Genomic DNA, 12,415 nt, shown 5'->3' on the forward strand with positions numbered 1-12,415 from the left:
ACTTTACCCAATTTTATGGGATTCACAAGAATTACTTTTTTTAAAGCTTTGTTCCAGAACTAAAAAGTTTTTACAATTTTTACGAATTTTACACATTTTACCCGAAAACCCGTTCCCGTACACAAAAAGTTGTAAAATGTTCACTTCTTTTTAAACAAAAATGGCGCTGAATGACGCTCTTTTTTAAAACTTTTTACTAGACAAATTTGAACGTGTAAAAAATAGTAACATGGATGCCGGCGTCTGATTGGCTGGTTCGCCGACTTTGACATTTGTTCCAGCTTTTTTGACGTTTTTTCCATTTTTGCGTTCCCGAACTTTTTGAAAAAACTTTTGTGTGACAACAATTTTTCTCTTTTACGAGTTTTACTATTAAAAAGTACGGGAACAAAGCTTAAATGTTCATGTACAATACACACAAACCTTTTTGGTTTTTATGTAAAACCGTACTTCTTTTTCTTCAAAAAGTATGCTTGTATAAAATGACTTCAAAAACGCAACACTAGATGTGGAAATTACGAATGAGAGTCAAAACGGAAATCACGTTTTTGAGCAGTCGGTCGCAGCGGGTGGGGATCAACCAACTGGTTTTGTTTTGTAGGGTTCTCTAAAGCAACTGATTATAAAATGTATCCTGCGGAATGTATTTTTCATAACTCCGCGTGGACTGCATCGAAGGATGTATTGAAATCATAACTCCATCTGCACAACTTCCAATTTTTTTGCTGGGATGAAAATTTGAATTGAAAAATATTTCATAGAAACAGAATTGAGCCACAGATCTACTATTTTTTCGTTTACTTTTCTGGTAAAACTGTTCATGAGAGAGCAATTTTGACAGTTTTTTTTCTTCTACCACTTTTACCATGGTAGAACAAATACAAGGTAAAGTTAATACTACAACAAATACAACTCGAACAACAACCACAAAGGATTTTGTTTTTGTTTGTAACGTTACTGTCAGTTGTATTTGTAAACAAAACAAGGAAATGTCTATAAATTATTGGAATTTAAAAAACTAATAATTTTTCACATTTGGTAGAATATTTTGGAAAACATGAATGAAAACTCGTTAGATTTTCAATTTGAATGTTTCCATATCATTCCACTAAATGCATAACTTCTCGCAGAAAGTAGAATTCTTGCAAAAATAGGTGTGTTCGTTTACTCAATAATTTGTACAAATTCGTACAAGTCCAGTAACTTCTTGCAATCGACTAAGCGCTTTTGCATTATACTGTAGAGTAAACGAACAACATCTAGTAACAATTTGTACAAATTTTGAGTAAACGAACACAAATAATGTCTGGGGTCGCTGGTAATTCATTGAAAAAAAGAGAAGCTGCTTCAATCGTTTGCTTTTGAAAACAATAAAGCACATGTTTATTAGGGTTTTATTATTTTCAAGTTTAACAAAACACCACACATATTAACAAATATTGTACCGCCTCTATAAGCGGTGTTTTTGTGTGCGGCATGTCGTTCGGACCTGTAGGAGGTTACATGTCAATGATATGAAGCCGTCTTTATGGGAAATAGTTTTTTTTTCCTGATGAATAAATTTGTTCTTCAAAAATATATATCCCTAATATACATCGAATATAGAAATAAATACATAAAATGTCGTATGGAATTTGACACTAACACTACAACCCAGTTCAGTCAGCTGGGTATTGCTGCTACCTTTTCTTGTTCTACCATGCACTTTTACCATTATAAAAGTAAAGGAACAATGCTCAAGGTTGTGGTATCACACCAGGGGTTCAATTCTGTTTCTATGAAAATTTGAAATGAAAAATATATCCTTTATATTTTTTTAATTTGACGGTTTTTTCCTTCATAAAAGTTTTCATTTCACATTTTCACAGAAACAGAATCTTGTTTTATGAACATTTGAAATGAAAACTTTTGTATAGGAAATAAATGTCAAATGAAAAATTTTATAATGCAAATATTTTTCATTTCAATTTTTCATAGAACGAGAATCCAGCCCCAGGCGATCGAATATGAAAAGTCAAATCCCTTTATAAAAAATTATTTTGGTTGTAATTTCCACTACAACATAAAGAACATTTTGACATATCATATTCAAAATTTTACGATACCACTACCTGCGTAATTGTGCCATGGACTGCATTAAAGGATGTAGTGAAATCATAACTCTGCATTGTACTAGTCCCAATTTACATTGGGCGAGTTTACTTGCGGCAATTGTCATTTTGTAGGAGAGAGAGGTGAGGCATATGGTAACCCTTTGCCTCTCAGCACCCTCTCTCACCCACAAACTGACAATTGCCGCAAGTAAACTCGCCTAATGTAAATTGGGACCTACTTCCAAATATTTTTGCTGGGTTCGTTTAGTTCTCAAAAAAAAAAAAAAAACACATCAACTGAGGAAGCCTATTGTGAATTAAAAATGTAATGTTATCCTCCTTATTGTGAATAAAAACTAAATTGTAAACGGTAAATAAAAAAGACAAGATCAGCATTTTTGATCTTAAAAAAATCCATGGAACAAACAAATGGAATAAAAAAATGTGAGTTTTCTTTATTAAAATTTTATTTTATTTGGAAAATTTATGTCACTAATTGTTTTACAGAAAAATGGATCACCAAATTACAAGTGATCCTTTGACGTTTCTAAAGGAGCGTTGTCAATCACTTCAATATGCGTCCACTATGATTTTGGGTGCTCACAACAGGTGTACCTTCCAAGTAACTTTAAAAGTGAATGAAGAAAAAGTATACATTGCCACAGCACCAACTACTCCACTAGCTTTGCGGAAAGCTGTTTTGTTTGCTCTTAAAGATGTGGAAACAAAGAAAGCATCAGTAATTAATGAAAATGAAGAGAACAGAACCAAGGAAATTTCAAAATTATTGGTCCAAGACCAACCAGCAACAATAAAAACAATAAACGAGTGCAATGAGTTTTCTGTCGCACCATTAGTTGTTAAAAATCCTTTACAAAGACTGAAGAAGAGTTTATCTGATTGCAATAAGAAGCCAACATTAAAATTACCAAAGATAGAAGGCGATGAAGAAAGTCTGAATGAGACAAATAAAATTAATAAGATTGAAAACTGCAATGAATCAACAAAATCATTGCCAGAATTGCCCAAGAAAAATACAAATACTCATTGCCAAAATAACAGTATTACTAATAATACTAAAGAACAACTAATAGAAATAGTGAATACCATAGAAAAACCTAGCTTTGCCTTAATTCAACATGTTCCTGCCCAAGTTTGTGTTGAGAATACAAACCATGACATTATAGATACTGTGGATAGTGATGATGACCCCGACCCGGTTATAATAATGCCAAAGAGACCAACAATTGATCTTTCTTCTAGTGATAATGAATGTGACACTGAGAGGGATTGTATAACTAATCCAGGAAATGCAAATATTGATGCTTCTGATGATATCGATGACATTGCTGTTATTGCAGAAGAAACTCCAACAATTGATCTTGCCATGAATGATGACAATGAGGATGTGTCGGTTATTCCAACAAATGAGAATACAGCAACAATTGATCTTGCTAATGATAACAAGGATAAGGATGAAATCATCAATGAATGTGTTTTTCAATTGTTAGGAGATGAAGTTGAGGAAATTATGACTTCGACAGCTGTTGAATTGAATGACAATGATAAAGGTGAGTTTCACAATGAAGTTTTGTTCTATTCAAAGAAATGTGAAGATTCTTGTTGTTTTTGTAAGGGTTTGGCTTCTAGTCGAAGTTTGATTTCCAGTCGTAATTGTAGGCCACCCGTATTGTCGTAAGAACGAGTTCAAATTCATATAAATTGTTTGCTTAAATACATTTATCAATTAGTAACTTCTTCCAAATCCCCTTTTTATCTCCTAGATACTTGTGAAGACATCAGTGAAGGTGAGCTCGAAAAACCATTGAATACAACAACCGACACAGCGATTGAAAATCAAGCAATTAACAATGAAAATCCTCTCATAACGTACAACTCCAATCAAAGAAATGTAATGAGTGTTCCTAGAATTGTGGAAAGACAGAAACGTTTCGTGTCAGGAGATCGAAGTAGATTACGTAATGTCACCATGAAAGGTAGAGATTTTAATATAACATTATGTGACAATCCACGTAATGTTCAAAGGCGACAAGAGCAATATAGAGATAGGATACCACAATTTAGAGGCAGAACAATGGAACGTGGTCCAAGATTATTTCGTGGTATGTATACATGTCCTTTACACATTGTGCAAAAAAGAAGAAATAATAATTATAAGAAAATTCGGGCAGATTATGAAAGGAGGCCGGCTATTGGAGAAATATTAGAATTTATAAGATTATTTTGGGTTTAAGTCCGTTTTAGGCGCCACAGGTCGGGGTCTTTGTCCTAAACACAAAAATATATTTTTATTCTGGGGGAAGTTTATACTTTGCGAGATATGGGATTTGAAGGCACAAAAATGCCGGAAGGACTTTATAGACATTTTTCCATAAGCCACAGTGGCTTATACAATTTTATAGAAAATTGTCCATAGGCCAGAGAGGCCTATTTAATAGGAAATTATTGATAGCCCCCACTTTGACATATGAACATTTATCTATAAAAATTTTATAGGCCACTGTGGCTTATGAAAATTTTTCTATAAAATTTTATAGGCCACTGCGGCCTACGAAAAAATTTTCTATAAAATTTTATAGGCATATCCACCACACTCAGGCTTTGGTAAGATGCAACAGATGTTTCACTTTTGGAAGATCAAAACAAACTAATCTGTGGGTAATTTAATTTTCAGCATGAGTTGTGGCATTCGGTCTTAGTTTAAAAGGCCAACGAGGAGTCCCCTATCAAATTAGCGGACAGCACCAGACATAACAATCGTGTTATTTGGTCTGACAAATGACGTCATCTGGTAACATGTCATTTTTCTTGGGACAGACCATCTTATAACTACCTCCATCAGCAGACCACCCGACTTCGTCACCTCTGAACGCTCCAATTCCCTCAATAATGAGAAACTAATTGGCATAGTTTCAAAGAGTTTTGCCAATCACCGCTTCAGAGAACTGCTCAGCCCTTTTAATGTTCGGGTAGCAGAGAGAATGTTTCGAGACGACATCATCCTAACTGGTGCAGCCGCTCGCAATATACATGCTAATCGAATACCCGAAGTGGGACCAAATTCCCCAGCAAAATTTCCAAGTGAAACCAGAGATACGGATTTAACAGTTTGGTCGGTAAGCATAAGTGGAACAAGTGGTTAAATCATCTGAAGAGTTGCAACCTTGGAGCTGCAAAAAGTGAAATGTGGCTAACGGTTAAGTCACTCTCGAAACCTGAAAAGAAGAAAGATAGAACATCAGTCACGTTTGGCGACGTTACCCAAGTTATTTTAACCAACAGTTTTACGAGCCTGGGCGAAGAGAAGTGTACTACGTCGCATTAGATCTCTTTCTGCCGAGGACACAATGTACGGCAACACAATGATATGCTTTCGCTGCTCGGTACTTGCTCGGGTGTTACCATGAGAGCCATCCTACTCATCATATGGTGGATAGGGCTCCCGCACCCAGGCATGTCAGGAGCGATCTTCATGATCTAGAGAGACACGTCCAACGTTACAAAAGACAACACCTAGATAAGTGGCCGACAAGCCGGTTTAAATTGGATTTACATAGATGCAGTCATAGATGCCATAAACAACTATCGTGTGAATGCGGTCCTCGGAGAACATCCTCCATCTATCGCAGCTGAGGAGTGTCAGCTGCCACGACAAATCAATCCCACGGCAGTGGGTTCTTTCGTACCGGATTGGCCCGAAACTATAGGGGGTTATCATGAACGAAATTTCCCCGTGAGTTTCGTCTTTCCGCCGTTGCAACTTAAGGGAGAAAGTGAAAAAATTCACGGGGAACTGCCGTTCATGATTCGGCCGGCGGCTGCCAACCCAGTATCAAGCCTATGCTTCTACGTTGCACAGTGGATCAGAATCATTTTTCCTGGTCAAAATTCTGTAACTTTTGAACGGATAGAGATATTTTCAAAATTCTTTTTTTGTTATACAGATAACACAATCAGCTTTCAGAATTGTAACCGGTCAAATAAGGACTGGTAGTTAAACTTTTGAGTTTTTTTTAATATTTTTCTTCAAAATATGACTGTTTTTTGTATGTTCCTATATATTAAAGATGATCAAAAACCAATAAATGAACTATAAAAATACCAAAAAATAAAAAAAAAATCGAAAAAATGTTTTTCAAACATTTAAAAAAAAATTCCAAAAAATTTAATTTTTTTTTTCAAAAATTAAAAAAATACTCCTTGGGATTTATAAAACTTATATAAGTCCCAATTTACATTAGGCGAGTTTACTTGCGGCAATTGTCAGTTTGTGGGTGAGAGAGGGTGTTGAGAGGCAAAGGGTTACCATATACCTCACCTCTCTCTCCATCAAACTGACAATTGCCGCAAGTAAACTCGCCTAATGTAAATTGGGACTAACTCGTATAAAAACTCATATACTCAAAAAAGTCCATTTGTGTAGAAAAACGATACTTTATATGGAAAACGGTATTGAAAAAACACACATTTTTACCCATGTAATTTCAATAAATTTAAAAGAGTGTTAAACGGACGGAACGGGACGGGTACAAAAGTATATATGGGCTGAAAGAGGAGACACTCGGGCATCTTTCTGTGAAAACAGAACACTGTTCCAGTCATATCCACAAAAGTTCTAGTCCACTAAATTTGGAATTTCATAAAATTTAGTACCTGAGGAAAAGTAAAATAGCTCATGTTGTGTAAACGCTACGGTATTTTGTTAAATTAATTTATAAAGGCCTCAATCTTATCTACCTTACAAAAAAAAAAAAAAAAAAAAACAATGAACACAATATCTGTTGTAGTTTCCGAGAAATAGCTACTTCTTTCTCCAGATATTTGCAAAAATTACGTATTTCCCAAAAATGGGGAAAATGTTCGTTTTCAGGGGCACTCCACGCCCCCACCTTCCAATATTTTGCCCTAATTTTTTGGTTTCCTTAGTTTCAATATGTTTACTATCGAATCCCATATAGAAATTAAATATCTATGACAAAACAAAATTTTGATTTTTGACCAGGAAAATTCATTTCTGAACCATCGTGCGTAGGTTATATGCTGCTACAACAACAAGAACAAACCAGCGTATTTTTGGCTCACCAGCGCTCGGGATAGTGCATCCGGATCGGTGACACCGGACGAAACATCTGCCCGGCATGCGGCGCAGATCCGCATGACACACTGAACCTTTTCAACTGCCCTGCCAAACCTACTCAACTAACTTCTGTAGCTATATTGTTACAACCCATCGAATCATTCACATGCCTAAACCGGGAGATCATAGCTACAACTACAACTAGGGGAAGTCAATACTTCCTAAAAAATGACTTTCCAGTATTTAGTAATAAATAAATACTAAATAAATTAGGAGTAATGTTCAGGTTTTACCGCTTCTAGTCTTTGTGGTCTCTATAACTTTTGAAACTTCGTCATTTACGAAAATTCTATTTTTAAAATTAGGAATCTGTTATTGGGTTCTCTCATTTCTGTTACTTTTTACAATCGTGATCTTCGAAGTGTAATCTTTAATATTGTCGAGGACACTAACTATGTACCTAAAATGCAACACCTATGCACGTATCTTCTATTGTTTGCTCCTATTTCCTGATATGCCCAAATTTACTTGTAATTTTAGAACAAAAAAAAAAAAAAAAAAAAAATGAATTTTGTTGTACAGTCATATCGAAACGAAAGTGGTAAAAGAATAGTAATTAATTTTTGTTTTTGTTGCCAGGGGGCATGTATCGGCATCACAACAATGCTCCCAGAAATCGGCATACTTATGTTCAAAGTAGGCCTTATTTTCGGCAACAAATATGGGAGCATGAGAGGCCATCAGTCAATTCAAATGTATGCCACAATAGAAATCCCATGGATAACCAGCAACCGCCAAATGTCACTAATCATCATCAAATCTCGGAGAATTCCATTGAATCGAATAACAACATTCCCTGGGATTTCCAGTGTTCTCGCAGCAGCAAAAGACCCATGAATTGGCCGAGGTCCTCAGATATACATAATCAAAATTCTCGAAATTCCAATGAAGCTAATAATGGGTTTGCAGACAATTCAAATGCTACGCATGTATTCAAAAACAGAAGTTCAATGGATTCTCAACAATTTTCTCAAAATTCCAAAGAACTCGAAAATAGATTGACAAACATTTCAAACAACAGGAGACCCATGGCGTTCCCAAATTCCCCGAATGTACTTAATCAAGACCAATATTCTCAGCACCATTCCACAGAGCCAAATACAAATATTACACCACCAATGCCACCTGAATTATCAACAGTTGACATTTTAGAAAATTTAAATAAACTATGCCCGGGTATTCGTTATAATCTTGAAGCTGAAATGGGTTCATCTTCCAGTGACACATTCTTTTTAATGTCAGCCATTTTTAATAAATGTAAATATTATGGTGATGGTAAGACTAGAGAATTGGCTTGTATAGAAGTGGCCAAGAAAATATTGGCGGTACTTAACAATATTATACCCCACGGCGCGACAGTATCTGGGCAGCAGCAGCGACAAGGAGCAATTTCATCAAAAGTACAATTTAATATTGTACCCCAAACACCTGAAGGATATAATTTAAATGAAGAATCTACCCAGCCATTTGGTAATATGTGTACTCTCTCACTACCCCAATATGCAGCGGATACTGTGGAGAATTTAGTTTTGAAACGTTTCAACCAATTGACCACCGAGAATCCAGAGTTACGACAATGTAAATCACTGGCCGCCGTGGTAATGACTCGTAATTTAGATTTTCAAAATGGCCAAGTTGTGGCACTGGCTACTGGTACCAAATGCATTCATGGCAGTAAAATAGATGGCAATGGATCAGTGCTTAATGATTCACATGCCGAAGTAATAGCCAGACGTTGTCTAATGAAATTTCTTTACACCCAACTTAAATGGCATGCCAATCCAGAATTGGAAGAATCTTCAATATTTTCAAAGAATCCAAGTGGACTGCAGTGTGCATTTGCCTTGAAAGCGGAGATAAATTTCCACCTCTACATGTCTGATGTGCCATGTGGTGATGCAAGATTGTGTACAGATGGCGGAGCATATTCAGAACATGGCCAGTTGCGTACTAAATTATATGGTGGTTTGATTACCGAAGCCATAGGTAATCGTTTCTATCAACAATCCTGGAACAGTATTAAATCTGCCAAGGAACCCTTGCTCATAATGTCCTGTTCAGATAAAATTGCCCGCTGGAATGTTTTGGGGTTACAGGGATCATTGCTCTCCACACTTACAGAACCAATTTATCTTTATTCCATAGTCCTGGGTTGTTCATATGACACCAAGCATGTATATCGTGCCGTTTGTGGGCGTTTAGAACAAAAACTAAATTATTTACCCAAACCCTATCATCTGAATCGTCCCCTGTTGGGGCGTGCCACCAACAATCGCTTGTCTCCAAGTGAGTTTATACCAAATATTGGTATTAATTGGACATATGGTGATAGATCCCTGGATATCGTATCCCTGCACACGGGACGCCTTATAGACAATACCATTTCATATATAAGCAAACAAATGTTATTTGCCAAATACATTTATCTCCTGCAAAATGTACCAAATATAAACATCCGCCAAGACTCAAATAATTATGGCCACAACAAAGAGAAGGCCAAAAATTATGCCATTGCTAAACAAGAGCTATTCGATGCCTTTCAACATGCCGGTCTAGGATGTTGGATAAAGAAGCCATATGAACAAAATAATTTTACCATTTAAATATGCATAGCATTTGATTTATTTTTTATTTTTAGTTGTTAACAATATGTGAATGAATATTTTTTTAGTTTTGTATTTTTTAAGAATTTTTTCTTCGTTTCTTTTTATGTTTTGATGAGAATTTGAATGAATAATAATTTTCGTTTTGCAAAATCATTTTATGGTGGATACTTACTTCATGGCGTGGACATGAAGGCCAGCATAACGACAGAAAACACTCAATTTTTGTTCTCAATAAAATTTTGTTTCGAAATTATGGAGTTGCAGGTAAGTTCTACATAACGTTAAATTATTTTTGAATATATATAGAGTATATCGGGAAAATCTATAACACTGCTTAAATGCAAAATAGAACAACTGCATGAAATGTGCAGAATATTAAATGTGAAAGATTATTCAATTAAAACAAGTAAAAAGTCGTTAAGTTCGGTCCGAACTTTTTATACCCTCCACCGTAAAATAGTCCTAATTAATATGGAATAATTATTGTCTTTTCACAATTTTAGGTGGAAAATTTTTTCGACCGTGGATAGATACTCCAATTGCTTAAATTATCTAATCTAATATAAAAATGTGTTCAGCTAGGTGAAAGGTACCACCTACGGGGTTATATCAAAGAGACATTCTATCTATACAGTTTTTGGTGGGAAAGTTTTATAACTGCAGGGAACCTCAAAAGTCAAATTGAGGGTACCTCCATCAAACAATGTTGGCCCTTAAAATACCGAAATCGGGATGTACCGTTATATAGGAGCTATACGAAAACATGGACCTACAGTCTGTCGCAAAAATTAGTATACACCGTTGAAACCGTTGAAGGGATAAATATCATAACTTATTGAAAACAACAAACAATTAGTTTTATTTGATAGACAAGAAGGTTGTCTTCCGTAATAACAATTAAAAGTGCGCAATATTTGCATACATGTACTGTTCGAATCCCAAAAAGACCAAAATTGATGTCGCAAAAGTTAGTATACAACGGAGAATCCTCGTGGAACTGTGTAAAAAATTCTTGATATTTTTTAACAAAATGAAAATAAATCTGTACTTAAGATCATAAAGAGTTTATTAATTGGTTTTAATGGCAATTATAGTACTTATAGTGACAAGTCCAACGTACACTGGATCATAAAATCCACAAAAAATGGTCATCTACAAATACAACAACTGTAGCGACAAAATTCCGGGTGTTATGTCCTGTTTATGAATTCTAAACCCATGAAATGCTCAGAAAAGCTCTAAAGTTTCAATATGGGGTGATCTTGATCTAGTTTCGGCTTGTCCTGTTTGAAAACACGGGAATTTCTTGAAGGAATCTCATACTTTGAGGCCATTGCCCTTTTGAAACATGTAATAATCCTTAATGCTTACACATAAGGACTTTCCTTTTGAGTTAATTTTCCACAAATGTTGCCCCTTTTCATATTCCCACCAAAAGTAAATGGTCCGTTGTAAGTCCTACAGTTATACTGGCCTACCGGCCTGTTAGCAGTATCGGACATGCTTCTCGTGTTCTTAGTGTCTAATGTACTACTAATGTCTAATTAGCTACTTCTAACTGATCCATTTAGTTGTATTTTGGTCCTAAGTGAAGCGAACAGAGCTTTACAGAACGTTTTTGCACAATCCATGCGTTATAACAGCAGAGAAAGCCCTGTATTAAAATTTTAAATTAGCTATCATATCCTTCTGTGGTGGTGGAGTATCACTGTAGGGCTTACACCAGAACTTAAGGTTCTCCTACTATTTATTTTTGGTGGGAATGTGAAAAGGGACATAATTTGTGAGAAAATTAACTGAAAAGGAAAGTCCTTATGTGTAAGGATTATTGCATGTTTCAAAAGGACAACGGCCTCAAAAGTGTGGGTTTCCTTCAATAAATTCCCGTTTCTTGAAAAAGGACAAGTCGAAACTCGATCTAGATCACCCCATATTCAAACTTTAGAGCTTTTCTGAGCATTTCATGGCTTTAAAATTCATAAACAGGACTTAACACCCGGAATTTTGTCGCTACAGTTGTTGAATTTGTAGATTACCAATTTTTGTGGATTTTACGTTGGACTTGTCACTATAAATACTATAACTGCCATTAAAACCAATTAATATACTCTTTATGATCTTAAGTACAAATTTAGTTTCATTTTGTTCAAAAATATCAAGAATTTTTTACACAGTTCCACGAGGATTCTCCGTTGTATACTAACTTTTGCGACATAAATTTTCGTCTTTTTAGGATTCGAACCGTACATTTGCTAATGTATGCAAATATTGCGCTCTTTTAATTGTTATTACGGAAGATAATCTTCTTGTCTATCAAATAAAACTAATTGTTTGTTGTTTTCAATAAGTTATAGTGATATTTATCCCTAATACATTTTGGTTTCAACGGCGACAGACTGTATGTTGACGAATTTTAGTGTAGAAGTTTCGTGGCCACTGAAAATTCAAATGTCAAATTATAGCTAGTTCGATTAAAACTTGTAGCTAAAAATCATCAAAATACTGAAAGTCAATAGGTACCGTTATTTAGGAACCATGCCAAAAAATGGACTAATGTT

The 12,415-nt window shown here is 35.2% G+C and overlaps 1 protein-coding gene across 1 annotated transcript; it reads left to right on the forward strand.

The window, feature by feature from the left end:
- The first annotated feature begins 2,359 nt into the window (after positions 1 to 2,359).
- On the forward strand, positions 2,360 to 10,071 carry LOC141401507 (uncharacterized). Its single transcript, XM_073981799.1, has 4 exons — positions 2,360 to 2,537; positions 2,601 to 3,664; positions 3,878 to 4,216; positions 7,831 to 10,071. Exons 2-4 carry the CDS (start codon positions 2,605 to 2,607, stop codon positions 9,852 to 9,854), a joined length of 3,423 nt encoding a protein of 1,140 aa, XP_073837900.1. The 5' UTR covers positions 2,360 to 2,537; positions 2,601 to 2,604; the 3' UTR covers positions 9,855 to 10,071.
- The last annotated feature ends 2,344 nt before the right edge of the window (positions 10,072 to 12,415 follow it).

Source organism: Musca autumnalis, unplaced genomic scaffold (assembly GCF_047663935.1).
Source record: "Musca autumnalis isolate F117 unplaced genomic scaffold, ASM4766393v1 scaffold_1, whole genome shotgun sequence".
Classification (NCBI taxonomy): domain Eukaryota; kingdom Metazoa; phylum Arthropoda; class Insecta; order Diptera; family Muscidae; genus Musca; species Musca autumnalis.

Excerpts from the sequence above, each read along its gene's own strand:
- LOC141401507 (XM_073981799.1), top strand. The coding sequence starts at position 2,605 with ATGGATCACCAAATTACAAGTGATCCTTTGACGTTTCTAAAGGAGCGT. Across the intron at positions 3,665-3,877 it reads ATTGAATGACAATGATAAAG|ATACTTGTGAAGACATCAGT; the intron begins GTGAGTTTCACA and ends TTTATCTCCTAG. Across the intron at positions 4,217-7,830 it reads TGGTCCAAGATTATTTCGTG|GGGGCATGTATCGGCATCAC; the intron begins GTATGTATACAT and ends TTTTGTTGCCAG.